General features: G+C 35.5%; 1 protein-coding gene across 1 annotated transcript in view; it reads right to left on the bottom strand.

Annotated features, from left to right (window-relative positions):
* Window positions 1–1534: 1534 nt before the first annotated feature.
* The window catches only part of FBXO8 (F-box protein 8), a 38119-nt gene continuing 22407 nt past the window's right edge, over window positions 1535–17246 (bottom strand). The window contains exons 4-6 of the mRNA XM_030879213.2: window positions 5747–5865; window positions 3701–3897; window positions 1535–2172 (exon numbers count right to left, since the gene is read on the bottom strand). Of these exons, the coding sequence (XP_030735073.1) occupies window positions 1985–2172; window positions 3701–3897; window positions 5747–5865 (504 nt within the window). The 3' untranslated portion in view covers window positions 1535–1984. The remainder of the gene's footprint in view (window positions 2173–3700; window positions 3898–5746; window positions 5866–17246) is intronic.

The following is a 17246-nucleotide window of genomic DNA, read 5'->3' as shown; positions in this document are numbered from 1 at the left end:
GACAGATGACAACTGTAAGATAACCGACAGGGTAAATACACCTCTATGGTTACAAAGTTTATATTTTATATTAAGGGATACAGTGTTAACTGCATATACATTGTGTAAGGTTGCATATCTTGATATGGGGTTGGTTTACACAGGTGTATGCATTTATGAAGACACTGATTAGTACACTTATTAGAATTATTTTGTCATAGAATTCAAAATTATGCACATGTGAAATATATTTAGATATCTGCTTCAGAATCTTAGAAATTGTTTACTACCAGTCTGAAATTCCCTTTGATTTTCAAAAGTTGTTTTGGTTATCTTATGTTTTGTCTTTGAAAATTCTGTAGTACATCGTTCAGTTACAATATCAGGGCTAGATCTGGAAGTCAGGACTACTCACTGTTGTGGCCTCTCCCGTTGCGGAGCACAGGCTCCGGACGCGCAGGCTCAGCGGCCATGGCTCACGGGCCCAGCCGCTCCACAGCATGAGGGATCTTCCCGGACCGGGGCACGAACCCGTGTCCCCTGCGTTGGCAGGCGGACTCTCAACCACTGCGCCACCAGGGAAGCCCTACATTGTTCTTTATCATTCCACTGTTAAGTGTTTTAATGATTAAATAGCTGTTAAGATATACATCACACGTTTGCTCTCCATTAAGTGCTAGTTTTCCTCTCATTATCCAATCATGTAACTTCTGTGAAGGCAGAGCCCATGTCCAGGTATCACTAGTACCTGGCACAATGCTTAGCACATGGAAGGCCCTTGATAAATATATACTGAATGAATGAATAAAGACTGTTTACCATCATTCACAATATTCCTTTCCCAACTAATTCTGAACAGAAATCATCAAGATTAGGGGAGGGCCTCCCTAGTGGTGTGGTGGTTAAGCATCCCCCTGCCAATACAGGGGACGCGGGTTCGAGCCTTGGTCCGGGAAGATCCCACGTGCCGCGGAGCAACTAAGCCCATGTGCCACAACTACTGAGCCTGTGCTCTAGAGCCCACGAGCCACAACTACTGAGACCGCATGCTGCAACTACTGAAGCCCGTGTGCCTAGAGCCCGTGCTCCGCAACAAGAGAGGCCACCACAATGAGAAGCCCGCGCACCACAAGGAAGAGTAGCCCCCGCTCACCTCAATTGGAGAAATCCTGTGCACAGCAACGAAGACCCAACACAGCCAAAAATAAATAAATAAAATAAATAAATTTATAAAAAAAAAATTAGGAGAATAGTAAGGTTTGACTACTTCAGATATAAGTTCTAATGACATTTTGTTCTTATGTGTGGAAACAGATTTTAACGTGTTTTGCTATGGTTTAAAGGACTTGAGACTTAACTAACGCAGAAATTAAAAAAATGAAGTGATTAATTTCTGTTATAAAAATAAGTGCCTGTTTTGCATAGTAACAAATCAATACTCTTTTCAAAGTTCAAAGGAAAGAGAAGCTGGTATTGCTTTCTATTGAAGTCAGATCCAACGTTTATGAAGACAGTAACAATTTCATATCAGAATCAAATAAATTTCAGAACTCAGTTTGAGAGAAAAAGGAAAGGCTTTAGTTAAAATCTTTACAATAAAATAATTATGATTATAAATCTTTTTAGTTAAATATGTACACATTACATGGTATTTTAAAAAAGAATGGAAATGAATAAAGTTTTTCAGGCAAATCTAATGCACAAATATACCATCTTTTTTAGAGTATAATGTCAGTTTAACATTCTTAAACAGCTGTGTCAGACAATGGCTCTGCTTTGTGCAAAACATGATAAGCAAAATTAAGAAAAATTCTGCAAAATTCTTTAGTTCCCCAAGGAAATTACTAAAAAAGAAAAGAGTAAAAGAAAAAAAGGTTGTACACTCAAGCTTGATTGTATACAGAGGCTAGAATGACCAGCACTAATGTAACCCCCATATCCTCTAAATAAGTCCTTGGGTAGTTTTAGTTTGAAGTTAAAAGTTAAAGTCCTAGCAATTGTGCTCTTATGCAGCCACATGGCCAATAAGGTAGATGTTGTCATAAAGGTGCCCCACAAAATCTTCACTAATGTTCTGAGCAGCACGGCGGGTATTTCGAATAAATTCTCTTTTTGACATTTTATTCTTCACATGAGGGCTAGTGAGGTCAATGGAAAGTAGAATCAAAGAGTAGCACAGTACATAGACAGCATCTGGAAGGAAAAAGAAACACCTTGAATTACTGGCTGGTTTTTAAACTGTGGTCTCAAAGGCAAAGCTGTTCATAATTTCTAAAGCTCAAGATTAGGTTATAATTAAACATAATCGCCTGGGCCTTCCCCAGTTTGGTGATGAAAGTCCTGTGTCCTAGGAAACTCCTCTCCTGGGCAAACAGGGATGTCGATCATCCTAACTGAACACCAATTCAGTGAGCATTTTCTTCAAATAGTTTAGGAGTTTATAGTAAAAAGTCATTCTAAATTTAAAAATTTCAGAATTGGCTTTATTTGTCTCTTGCTTTCAAATATGATATTCCCATTCAACTACCCATTAAATACATTTGTACTGTCAGTATATCTTCCCATTAAAAGAAAAGTCGGGGGGCTTCCCTGGTGGCGCAGTGGTTGAGAGTCCGCCTGCCGATGCAGGGGACAAGGGTTCGTGCCCCGGTCCGGGAAGATCCCACATGCTGCGGAGCGGCTGGGCCCGTGAGCCATGGCCACTGAGCCTGCACGTCCGGAGCCTGTGCTCCTCAACGGGAGAGGCCACAACAGTGAGAGGCCCGCGTACGGCAAAAAAAAAAAAAAAAAAAAAAAAAAGTCGGATGCTTATTTTCAAATGCTTTTACAAAAACCTAATTTAATTAGAAAGCATTTTTAATGACAATAAAATGTATTAACTTGGTACTAGAAAATAAAACGTAAACATCTCACAAGCTTATTAAATTACCCTTGTCATTTAAGATATGTATTTAAAAGGTCTATGGAATTTACATATTAATCTCAAAAGTAAATCTTTAGGGAAAAAATTGCTAAACTTGAGCCCACGCAACAAAAACTTTCTTCTTTATATTGTTCAGGGCAATAGTTGATGTTTACTGTTAAAACAGTAAGAAACCTCATGATACTTGCTACTAGTACTTGCTACTACTATGGTGTTTATTTTTCAGAATATTGCAGTCTTAATAAAGATTGTCTTGCACAAGCATGCTCAACAAATTTCATATGATAGGAAAAGGCTTTGCAATCTCTGTAGTAAGAGAAGCACAACAAGATTTTTTGATATGAAGAGAGAAATAAATCCATATCACATGAAAAAAATACATAGGTGACTCAGGCTATACCATGCCCATACACACATACACACAAACAGTGAAAACTAGTTGTATTAAAAACAAATTTTAGTAGAAAAATTCTAGGTGTTACCTATGTAATATGTGTATTATTAAAAGCTTTAAAAATAATCTCTCAAGTTTTTGATTAGACTAGTAAAAATATCCAATGCTTAAACAAGAATTTTAAAGAATTTATATACCTAAGTCTAACTTTCCTCCTAAAACAGTATATTTACTACATGTAAATAATAGCTATGACAAACTAGTTATTGCTAGAAGCAATAAGACAAGTATTTGTAACTACAGGAAGCATTCTTCCACATAGTGAGAAAAATATCTCATCTACTACTATTTTTACCTAGAGATGGGAATGGGAGAAGGAAGGAATTCACTATATACATTCTTACCAGGACTAAGGCCAAGTTCCCTCATTAAATCAGGGTTACAAGCACAGAATCTATGTGAGAACTTTGTTATAAGTGTTTCAAGATACTCTCCGCGCTCTTCAGGGGCATGGATGTGACGAAAAAATTCTCTCAGTGCATTGGGCAAGAACTGATTTCTAAAATTATGCAGTGTTACAAGGTCATCCAAGACATCTCTCCTAGTAGAAAAAGAAAAAGGTACAGCTTTAGTTAACTTTTCTCTATTAAAAAAATGATGGGAAAAATCACAGATTATTCATTTTTTGGATGAAAATACTTTGTTGATTACCACATCAGCAATCCTATAAAGTATATGTGTCTTAAAATTTTAAAACATCAAAGTATGATTATTTATAAAATTAAGCCATTTAAAAATCTTCATGAATAGAATAACAAAACAAGGTGAAACTAGAAATTCTAACTATAAAATGAATTTTTCAATATTAAAAATGGTAACTTTTTTCAAGTATCTTCTTGGCTAAATCCAAATGACAAACAGAATTCTTTATTTTTTTAATTATGAAAATAAGGAGACTCTTCACTTTCCATACCAATCCACATCACCAGAGGTAACAATTGTTTATGTAGACTTTTTTTAAGTGTCTACATATACCCTATATTGTTCTAGAATTTGCTTTTGCTTGTTTCATATAGTGTATTGTGAGCAGCTTTCTGTGTCTTTACACAAAGATCTAACTCTTTCATTTAAATGGCTCCACAGTAGCGTATCTTATGGATATAAGAATTCTAATGATATAGATTTAGGTTGTTTACAATTTTATAAATATTTGTGTACATATGTGCATATATACTTATTTTTTATCAATAGCGTTCTAATAGTCACACTTTGTTATAATATGCTTCAATCCTTACTGAACTCAACTGTGATTATATGACCATGATTATAGAAATCTTAATTTCTACCAGTTGCTTATGGCAGGGATAGGCAAACTACAGCTAGTGGGCCAAATACTACAGCCCACTGCCTGTTTTTATAAATAAAGTTTTACTAGAACACAGCTATACTCACTTGTTTACTTATCGTCTATGTCTGCTTTCATGACACAATGGCATGTGTTATAAGTTATAAGTAGCTGCAATAGAGAGCATATGTCCTTCAAAGCCTAAAATATTCACAGAAATATCTGGTTCTTTAAAGAAAAACTGCTGATCCCTAGGTACCTAGCATTTAAGGACAAAAAGAGTTAATGACACCGTCTTTACATAAGAAATTTCTTTCAATGACCGATATGCTGAACTATAAACCCCTCAAGGACAGGGATTATGTTTTAATCAACTGCATACTGCTACTTCTAGCAAAGTTCCTGGAATATAATAAATACAAATTGTTGTTGAAAAATCCTGAGAAATAAAAGAAAAAAAAGAGAGAGAATTACAATGAAAAGACAAACACATTTTTGAGCCATTCTTTAGATTTCTATGAGATCTATAATTTTTAAAATGGTAGTTCGGTGATGTCACATCAAAATATTTTCACAATAGTTTTCTGTCTGTTGATACCCAGAATTCAAGAGTACAAATGAATGACTATCAAGTCAAAACAGCATATGAGGCACTGTCTCTGTAAAGCACGCTATTAAATCACACTTCCGGAATTTTCAAGCTTTTACATGACACTTTTGTGTAGTATGATGCAAATATACACACCTTATAGGGTTTGTGTGTATGAGTACTATTTGTCCATTTGATTTGTATATGGACAATTTCAAAATTCAGAACTTTTAGTTACCAAACACTTAGATTTTATGTCTAGTTTTGGTCTGCTATCACAAAGATGCTGGACTTCCATTTGGCGTCTGTGCTTGGGCTTTTTTTTTTTACCTTTACAATGGTAAATTCCTCATCAGCTCGCAAGAGAAATGATTTGCAAGGTATAGGAATCTTTTTCCTGTCTTCACTCAATTTTGCAACTAGATGAATGCTACGTAGTACAGTTTTTAAGGTAAAACTTAACTCATTAAAAGCAGTATTTAACTCACGTCTGATGAAAAATTAATTTTTTTTTACCTTTCATCAAGATAGATTCTGAGTTTTTTCCAATTTAGTGTTCTTGTACAGAAGATAAACTTTGCTATTTCCTTTGGTGAATCATCTAGGATGCCCTTGGACATAAAGTAGTTCACTCCCTAAGACAGAAAGACAAGTCTACATAAATAAAATCAGTCTTCCTTTGTAAATTTAACAATTAGGCAACAGCAGAACAATAGCTATAGATTCTTTCCAGCATTAATAGACTGTTTATAGCTTTAACATGCAAAATACAAGCTAGAACTTGAACTGAAACTGTTATTTGTGGTTGATAGTTTACATGCAATGAAAAGTAGGAAATTCAAAGTTAAGACTTCTAAGGACATCCTAATTCAATTTTCTGGCTCAGGTCAGTTAAAACTAACTATCCAGAAATATGACCTAAATTGGGGGTTGGGGGAGTGGGGAAGAACAATTACACAGACTTTAAGAATAAGCCTTACAACAAACACTTCAATTGCCTAATGGAAAACATGATTTCTAAAGCTCAGACACATATTCTAACACACTTTTCAAGGAAATAGCTTCTTGAGAAAAAAGCATTCTCCAAATCAAAGACTAACAGGTTTTTTCTGGAAAGAATAATCATTAAATTTACTTAAAGTAAAAGGAGCAGAGTTCCAGACTGGTTTATGGGTTGTATACACTTTGGCTTCAAGCACTGCTATCAATACATTCTGTAAGAATTTAGCTCCAATGCACACTGAGGTTAAACATAATAAGACAAAACAATTTCAGTGTTTTTCATAGGGTTTATCTTTGAATTTCCTTTTCTCTGCATGCAAAGTTTTCCAGAGAAGCATTACCCGTAAGGTTGTACCCTACTTTAGATTTAAACCACCAACAACAAAATAGCAACAAAAAAATCAAACACTGAAACCAATGTTCTCTCATGTATATGAAGGTCACATTCAAATAAATGCCTTATGTGGATTTGAATGTGCAGTTATTGAAATAAAAGCAGGTGTGTTTATTTCAACTCACAGTTATCCAGATACATGCATTCCCATGAATGCTCATGTCTGGATAATAGCACAATGTGTGCAGTTAATTGGTAGAGAAAATGACATATTATATACACACAACATACTGTTTTCACACATAAATTCCTTCCGCATTTCTTCCCTTTACAAACACTTACACAGTGATCAGAAATATTGCATACATTAGGAATTCAAAAAATTGGAAGAATTTTTATAAAAACTCTCATAAATTTTTTATATTACATTTTTTAAGCAATTTGGTACCATGAGGTTATGCTTTTGAAAGGTTATAATAATCTATAAAATGTAATTCAAAGATAAGGTTTTTATATAAAACTAATTTTATGAGGATAACAGGGTATTAGCAATGTTATCAGATTTTCATAAGAATTTGAAAAGTATAAAAACAATCCTAAGGCACTGATTTTAAAAAGCATATAAAGAGCAGAATGTGAGAACGTGAAACTTTGCCAACTCAGTGGTAAGCCATATTTCAGACTGCACCCTGGATACAAGGCTAGAGCACGTAACGTGATCAAGATGAAAAGCCAAAGAACTTGTTTGGAATGAGGCGCTCAGCAATTGTCTGAGGGGGCAGGAACGAGAGAAACAGGAATGCTTGTTCCATCCTTTCCTCCATTCGTTTGAACAATCGAGAGTTGACTGTATATTTAATTGATCTACTCTGCAAAATTAAACCAGGTTTTGATTTTTTTTCTAAAACTCCTCCATTTAAAAAGCATAACAACATATGAGAAGTATTACCAGTGCTTAATTTTAATCCAAGTGATTCAAAGACAAAGGAATGTCAATTAAGTAGTAATTAATAGGTTCTTTATTCATGCTTACTTGTAAATCAGTATTTAAGAGACACAAAACTAATTCTAACTTACTTTTTAAAAATTTACAAAATGTAAAAAAAACACTAATGTGATCTGTTAAATAGCATGTAATTCTCTAATTATATGATATATGCCATTGTTAATATGGTTTGATGCTCCTCAGTTGTAAATTAACACTGGCATTTGCCTTATGCAAGCATCATACAATTGTTGGTCATTTCCTTTTTTAACGGAATACATGTTTGAGAATTTAATATGTAACCTCACTTGAGTTCTCCAAAATCAATCAGATGCAGAGGAGTAAGCAGATGGTTTTCAACCCAGTCCTGAAAACTGGCTACACAGGCTTGAAATCAGCCAACACTGCTGGTTTTGAGGAAAGACAGCATCAGTTTCAAGCCCGGGATTCCTTTGGAAAGGAAGATTACTTTAGCAGGGCTTTCAGAGTGAAGAGTAAGGGATGACAAAACAGAAAAGGACATGGGACCGGATTATAATTGTCTTCAATAAGCAAGCTGGCCACCATCCGAATTCCTATCTTGTTTTGTAAAAAGCAATAAAATACGAAAGAAACCATAGCATGACATCTGTTGAATAACTACGTATTTGTTTAATACGTGTATGAGTATTTTTGATTTTTAATGTTTTACAAGAATGGTACAGAGGAATCCCTAGATCATATAGCATTAATTATAGGTATTAATCAGAACTAAAACTCTCAGCAGTATATGTGTGTGTTTCTGTGTGTGTACGTGTGTGCATGCACGTGTGTCTCACAGGCAGAGAGGAAATCATGAACATTAATATTAGCCTATATTAACATAGTTTCCAGAAAAAGGAAGGTTTTAGCTCATTATCATCTACATGATTCACTAAAAAGTGTCCAATTCTGGATGTCACATTTTATGGGGCATACTGACAAATTAGAACTATCTGAATAAAGGAAACCAGGGCCTGATTGGATTGTTGGAGGGTCTAGACTTCATGTTATGTGAGGAAGAGTTGAGGGATACAGGGATATTAGGTCTAAAGATGAAGCTATTTAGGAAAGAAGAAAAGATTAAGGCATTAAGACATCTGAAAAGATTAAGACTTATTACATCTGTGTCACAAGGAAAAAGGAATAAACACTGTGTGTGGTTTGAGTGAAGACCTTAAGCTGATGAAAGCTATGGAACGTCTTCCCCAAATAATGCACACTGCCAGGTTTACAGTGATAGACACAAGTAGAAGAGTTTTGCTTTAAGAAACTTTTAAAATAATATCTTTCAAGAGGTCCCTTTCCACAGAGTTATGGGAACTCAAGTCCAAGTAGAAAGCCAGGGGATGAGCAAGGTAAGGAAACTGAGTACAGCCAACTCACTTGAAAAATGTATTCGTATATAGGAGGGAAAAAATGGCAAAATTAAAGCGCAAAATGATAAGAAAGAGAAGATAACTGGAGCTGCAAGTAGAGAAGAGGAGAGCAGGGGAAAGGAATGAAAACACAGGTGGGGTCTAACATGCTTTCTCAGCCTGGAAGACAGGATAGCGGTACTGGTTTGGAGACAGGTGCTTGAAGAAAATGTTAAAAGACAAAAACAGAGTGCATGTTGGTTTTCTTTTTAGGGAGGATGAGCCATCTGGAGAGAGTTGAAAAAGAGAGCTGGCTTGGCTCCTTGAGCAAAATGGTAAAAATTTCTACCAACAGTAGTGCAGGGTATAACAGGGAATCCACTAGGAATAAAGAAAAGGAGGGCCAAGCAGCAATGAAAACCCAGGAGAAGTTAAGGTGAATTCATCTCATCTCATGCTAAGGTTTTCTTTAATAGAACTCATGCTGTCAGTGATTCAAAGACAAAAAAAATCAAGAAATTCTGTAAAGCATTCTCCATGGATTATGTCACTAAAAATTGTTATGCAAATGACAGCACCAAGACTTAAACACTCCAATTAGAGCGGTAAGCTGTTTAGACACAATGTTTATTTAGGTGGCAAACACAAATAATTCAAGAAAACATATGCAAATAGCTAAAGCCAATATTAAGAAGGAATTCAGAGTGAAGAAAAGGATGTGTTGGAGCTCAGTCCCCTACCTAATGTATCTCTCCATTTGCTTACTATGATAAGAATGGCTCCTTTCACACAGCAATTCCTGTTTTTATATCTACTTTCTTATCTTTTATTATATAAATACCCATGTTTTTCTCTCCTCTTTTAATAAAACCTATTTTTTGAAATCAAATCATTATTATCCACAGTGTGCTTCAAAAGTAAAATCTACCATATATATGTTCAGAACCAAAAAATATGTATTTGGGGACAAAGTGAATTCTAGTAAACTAGGCATGCAAAGTACTGACTTCTGCTGTGAAGCTAAAACTGCTCTTAATAAAAGTCTTAATTTTTTTTTTTTAAAGTGCTGACTACTAGTACTGAAAGTACTGGCAACTGGCCCAGACACTTGGCAGACACACTGTGTAACAGTTGGTATCAATAAAAGAAATCACTAATAAAACAAAACTGACATGCTAGGGAGTACCCTTAATTTGTTTCCCTAAAGAACAACTTAGGAAAGAAATTTAGTTTAAAAAAATTTGCTTTAGCTAGTTTTGTTCAAATTTGCCGTTGTATAAAATGTAAAAATCAAGTATCATGGCTACTGCTGTTCAGGTAATAAATCTGTCCTTTGAACATTATACAATAGAAAGCGAACTGGACACTGCATTTAATTTTCTTTTTAAAAGGACATTTGAAAACTTTTAGAATAACTATCCTTAAATTTTAACAATAAATATTTATAAAACAAAATACTTCAATCTAGATTTCTAATCTATTAATATTCAAGTGTACATTTTAACCACAGTGAAATGAACAATTGAAATGTAACATTTTCGTACTAAAAATACTGTAAAAATAAGATACAATATATATTGTGAAAGCTTTTATTTTAAAATCTTAATTATTTCTAAAAAGTTAGCACATCAGAGTGCAGCCCTCTACAGGTCAGAGTACTCCCATTGTCTTGTTTGAAAATAGCAGCAGCAGTGGTTAAGATGACATCTCTAATACTATTTCTCCTTTTTATAGTGCTAGCAGAATTGCTAATGAAAATGTAAAATCTATTAATTTTTATCCAGTCCAGCAGTTCTCACTCTTCCTATTTAATTAGAGAACATGTGCTCTACAGTTAGAGGAAAAAACACATAGACCTTGAATAGGTGAAATTCTTCTAGGGATACGTATTCTGCAAATTAAAAAAAAAAATCAACACCTTGCCTTTTAGCTGAAGTGAAATAAATGCAGAAGATTACTTAATGAGAAAGTTTAAGACTAGGTATCTATGCTTTTACGCTGTCATTTCATTCTGCCCACTAAGTTTTATCATGCAACTCTCCTATGTATATAACACTGACCTTCAGCACACAACTTCAGAAATGTCACACAATACTTTTATTCATGGTAATTTTATTCATGGGAATTTACTCTAATTATTCCTAATCTAGTCACTAGATTGAAAAAACTAAAGCAAAAACTATGCCCAAGTTTTTTAAGTCATCTACGTAGAAAGATTATTTTATAAGAGTACCCACAACTAAGCTATTCACTGGAAGGTTCTATGTGACTTATAACTAAGAGGAAAAGGGGGGTAATAAATATTGGGAAAGATACGTAAAGATAATGTTGATGTCAGCTTCAAATCTGAGCTGCAGATTTCAGTCTTGTCAGTTCCCTGGGAAGAACAGAGCGCACACGCTGTCCACACTTACATGGAGAAGTGACAGTTGTGGAGAGAAGAGAGAGGGCCCATGTAGCCAGTTCCCTCTGATTCAGTTACTGAAATTGGTCAGAACACCACATTCTATCTGGAGGATAATGAAAAGTCATGAGTATGGACTGAAGTCAGCTTATTCATGGACCTGTTTGCATTGGCAAGACTTTCAGCTTCCAAGAACAATTTATGGAAGGCTGTTCGTACGTGAAAGTGCACAATGCTGAGGAATTGCTAAGAACAGTCACACATACGCCCTAAATTATTTGTAGCTAGAAGATGTCAATAGGAAACTCACAAAAAGGAGGGATAGTTCAAAAAAAAATCAAAAGAAAAATGGAAAATCATCTCTAATGGAGTCCAGGAAAAATGGAGGAGAGGCGTGGGACAGATCTTCTGCTTCTCTTTCATAGGAGAGAAAGCAACGACATCGGACAAAATAACATGAACTTCATCATCTAAGGTTTCAAATAACAATAAAAAGTCCCTATTAATTGGTTCTAATAGCCTCAAACAGAAAACGAGCCATGTCTGTGAGTTCTAACAGTCTCCAAGGAGTCATACCCATAACTGGGCTAGATCACTGCATGAAGATAATGTTACTTGTGATAAATTACTACTAATAATTAAATATAGCAATCATTATTGCAATTAGTATTGACAATTGCTGGTAGGTGATGTAAGCTTCTAGAAAAAGCCCCATCTCTAATCTGTCTGTAAATTAGAAAAACACAGCATCCTAATCAAAATATGGAGATAAAACTCTATTAGGTTAAGGTATGATAAATAACACTTCAAACTAATGATAAAGTGACACATTTGAGCACAAATGTTAGTTTAGAATTCCCACTTTATAAAAACTACACACAAATATTGCATTTGTAATATGTGCATTTATAGATATACACATACATATCTACATATAAGGCTATTTAAATGACTGACTCTACTTTGATAAATAAATAAAAATTATAATTTTATCATATTACCTAAATTCTAGAATGTACATTTATAAGTATGTTTTAACAGCTCTGAATCAATTTTTAAATAAACAAAATTCTTTTTAAGTGTTCTCCTAACAGAACATATACTTTCAAAAGGAGGTTAAAATTAAAAAATTTTTTAAAAGCCCAAATCTTAATAGTAGACAAGCAGAGAAGTTAGGATTTAAATGGTAGTTTCACTGCCAACACATGTGCATACTTCTTCATGTAATTAAAGTATCTGTTCATCCTACCAGCATTTCAGCCAAGACACATTTTAACTTGACCATAATTTTGGACCTCGATTTATTGCTTAAAATGTCTTCAAGAAGATTAAACCAAACAGTACCACTGAACTAAAAAGTTATTGTATATGCAAAGATTGCTCATCACATGTCAGAAAATGAAATTAAAGGCAAAGTGTATCACCATCTAAAGCTAGAAGATGTTGTTGTGACTGATACATACTTCATGAAGGACCATTACTCAGGTGTCAAATATGTATTTACTATAATCCAAAAGTTCCAGGAGAGGAAGAACCTCCAAGCCTAGAGCAGTGCCTTCTCCTGTGTGTGGTGTGTGTAGCTCTACTTCTATTATAAATATAAGACTACATTGTAGTGAGCACTTAGAAGCACTAAGCATTTAACACATATAATTTCATTAAATTTTCACAACACTACCATGATATAGGTACTATTATTGTCCCCATTTTTTTTTTTTTGGTCACGCCGTGCAACTTGTGGTATCTTAGTTCCCAACCAGGGATTGAACCTGGGCTCTTGGCAGTGAGAGCTCAGAGTCCTAACCACTGGACTGCCAGAGAATTCCCCTATTGTCCCCATTTTAGAGATGGCGAAACTGAAGCATGGAGAGTGTAAATAATTTGCCCAAGGTCAAAGTCATATAACTAGCAAGTGGAGAGATACTTAACAAGTATCTGTTGAATGAATATTTGAATCTCTCTGTATAAAGCTTCCAGATGACTTTCAAGAGAAGCTGTAGATTTGTAAGGATTATATAATTCAAATAGGGGAAAAAAGAGAAAATAATAACATAACAAAAGAAAAAAATAACATAAAAACCTATGAGCTGGACCAGTACACTGTAAATGCCTCAAATTATAAACCCCCAAAGGTCGAAGCAACCATTCCAAAAATAAAAAGCAACATGTCATTCTAATGATATATTTAACTGCTAATAAGTGATTCAGAAAGATGTTAAGACTTTGATTATAAAGAAGGCATCTCTAAAAACTTTGATATGAAAGAAAAAAAGGTTACATAATCTTATGGATAAATGTACACTACGATTAGTTGGTCAAAAAATTGCATTTAATGTAGTGTTTCCTTCGAACTTCCATATTTCAAAGCTGTAATTAAATTGATGGATGCGGTACAAGTGATGACATCCAATAATTGAGGAAATATTGTCTTTTCAATTACTGAAAAAAAGCACTCATTGTGACACTGGTAGCAGCAATTTCAAATTCAGGAAAGAGATGTAGGAGAGACAACTACCTTGGACATTAAAGCTGAGAACTTAAATCTAGAAAGTGATGTCAAGTTTCACTGAAAATGTGGTCACATCGATAAAGAAGAACATGGTGGAGGTGCCAAGGTGGTCAGAGAGGGTAAAGTAAGGAAACAAAAGGCAAACAGATTTTTCTTTGAAATGTACTTAAAATATTAATACAATACTGCAAAGTCTCTAGGTACACTTATCTAAATTTGTAACAAAACTCATACAAAGAAAAAATCTTGCTCATTTTAGCATTTCACATTTTTAAATTTGTAGTATGAGGGTTGTGGTGCTAAGATATTACAATTAAAATATTCTAATTTTATTCTTTCCTCTAGACCAAAGTCCTAGATCAGTACATTGTGCACTAATTTCAGTATGCTTTTACCCCAGACAATTTACACTTAAATGAGGTAGCAAATTCGTATTTCCTATCACAGACTTAGGAAAACAGAATCAAAACCCACCAGGTGGTTTGAGTGATGAATAAACTATGGAATACTCCAGGCCTGAATCTTTTTCAATTAGATACAGACTAGCAAGCAGCCTGGGAAAATGATTCTCTTTGAAGCTTCTGAAAGGTTTATACTGAGTCTACCAGTGTCTTTCTATGGACTGACTCTAAACCACATGCTGGAATGCCTCTTGCAGACAAGGAAGGGTAAGGGAGGGTGACCACAGATATAGTATGGTCAGGGCAGAGTGTAAAATAAAGTTGACCTCATAGACACAGGATAAAGTTTTCTTCTGAATCATAAAATCAACACACGACAGATCAGATTGAAACAGACAGAAACATACATCCGTATATACCCACACATACATCATGTTGCCCTGAAGAGAGTTAATGGCCTCTAGTTTAGTATGACTTGACCAGCTGTACCTGGATGAAGGTTATTAACTTATCGAGAGGATAATATTCAGTGTCTGAGAGGCATAATTTTGCCCTTTGACACTAAGGATGATCAAGGTAAAGGGACTTTGCCGATGAACGTGAGTGTTTTAGGTCTTCGGGGTAAATAATCTTTATAGAGGAGAAGCTACATTTGGTGAGGGACTCCTCTCATTGTCAACTAGCTCTTTTTACTCTAAACTCTCATCAGCAATCTAGAGATAAAATGAACTTGCTAATGAGAATTAGCGATGCTTATTTTTATGAACAAATTTTTGTTCAGGATTTCATATCAAACTCCTACGAGTTTGGGTAACAGCAGTGATGATGATGATGATGATGATGATGATGATGATGCAGCGTTAGGATGTTTTGATTACAAACATAGGAACCTCAATTCAAAAAAAGTACAGGGATTTATTACCTTGTATAAGGAATCCCAAACTACTAAGGCTCCAGGTTTTTAGGCTCACACTTGGCATCATGGGACCCAATTCTTTGCTTCCAATGTGCTATTCTTGGTGTGTTGTTAACAACCTGCATGGCTTCAAGGTGGCCGCAGGTGTTCCTGTCACTGCATCCTTACATACCGATGTCCAGAACTGTGCGTGTGCATATACAGTACTCTTTTGTCACAGGGTCTGTGTCACAGGTCAGAACTGGATTACGTGGATGTCATGGAAGCCAAGGGGAATGGAAGTAACATGATTAGCTTGGGATAATCTATATTTAGCTCTTGAGGAATGAAGCCAGCCTCTCAGCTGGTCCAGATTCTTTATCTAGTGATGGGATTTAAACCCTGCCCCTACAGGACTACTGTGATTTTTCAACAATAACTTTCACAGTTGAATATAATGGAATTAGAAGAACTCTAGACATCTCCCAAGTTCCACTTGTATCCTTTTGTTTTTCCACACTGTGTAGCAGTAACTATTTCCTTCTGGTAATCAGGCTCAGTCACTTCAACCACAACATAATTATCTACCCTCAAACCTTTTTAATTTTTTCCTTTTGGTCTGTTTGCTCAGTGGCAGGAGGACTAAAATGGCAAGAAGGTAGCCTCCGCCAGCAGTTTGAATTGTTGTGCCTCTGGTGTCAATATTCCTGCCTTGAGTATTAAGGTGTCCAAACCAGCAGAGCCGCAGAAATAAGGGAAGCAAAATCACACATTTTTCAAGTGGCTCACTAGTGAAAATAGTGTTGCAGATGCTTGGATGCCTTCCCAAAGGCCGTTTCGCTCCTTCACCGCTTCTACCATATCAGCCACAGTTGCTAAATCATGTTAAGTCTAAGCCAATCACATAACCCTTCTATCCTGTTTTCTACTGGTCTACGGGTGTTCATGTGATTCAGTTCTCGTGAACTGAAGGCTCCCGAAAAGAATTTTTTCTCTCTAATAAGCATAAGGAATTTGAGGAGGGAGTTTGCCCCCTTTCTTTGTGCTGAGGGTACTTTCATATGAGAATGTGATATCTTCAGTAGTGGCAGCTACTTTGTTATCAAGAGAGCGCAAAAGTCAACACACTGAGGTCCCACGATGAGATCACTGTATCACTAAAATAACTCTGGGATACCCATTTTGGGTGTCTTCTGAAGTAAATAAATTTATATGGTTTAAGCAATTATTAGGCTCTTTCTTCTTTCAAGCCAAAAACACCCTAGATGAAACATACAGGGAAGGTGGGTACTATAGGTAGCAGATCATACTGAGTGGAGCAGCCTGGTGCAGGGCACTAAGGACCCAATTATCCCTATATATTTTTTATTTTTTAATTTTTTAACATCTTTATTGGAGTATAATTGCTTTACAATGGTGTGTTAGTTTCTGCTGTATAACGAAGTGAATCAGCTATACATATACATACATCCCCATATCTCCTCCCTCTTGCATCTCCCTCCCACCCCTCTAGGTGGATACAAAGCACCGAGCTGATCTCCCTGTGCTATGCGGCTGCTTCCCACCAGCTATCTATTTTACATTTGGTAGTGTATATAATAAGTCCATGCTACTCTCTCACTTCGTCCCAGCTTACCCTTCCCGCTCCCCGTGACCTCAAGTCCATTCTCTATGTCTCTGTCTTTATTCTTGTCCTGTCCCTAAGTTCTTCAGAACCATTTTTTTTTTAGATTCCATATATATGTTAGCATACAGTATTTGTTTTTCTCTTTCTGACTTACTTCACTCTGTATGACAGTCTCTAGGTCCATCCACCTCGCTACAAATAACTCAATTTCATTTCCTTTTATGGCTGAGTAATATTCCATTGTATATATGTGCCACATCTTCTTTATCCATTCATTTGTTGTTGGACACTTAGGTTGCTTCCATGTCCTGGCTATTGTAAATAGAGCTGCAATGAACACTGTGGTACATGACTCTTGTTGAATTATGGTTTTCTCAGGGTATATGCCCAATAGTGGGATTGCTGGGTCGTATGGTAGTTCTATTTTCAGTTTTTTAAGGAACCATACTGTTCTCCATAGTGGCTGTATCAATTTAAATTCCC

This window comes from Globicephala melas, chromosome 6 (assembly GCF_963455315.2).
Source record: "Globicephala melas chromosome 6, mGloMel1.2, whole genome shotgun sequence".
Taxonomy (NCBI): domain Eukaryota; kingdom Metazoa; phylum Chordata; class Mammalia; order Artiodactyla; family Delphinidae; genus Globicephala; species Globicephala melas.
Note: the sequence above shows the minus strand (reverse complement) of the source record. Positions and strands in the feature narration are given on the sequence as shown.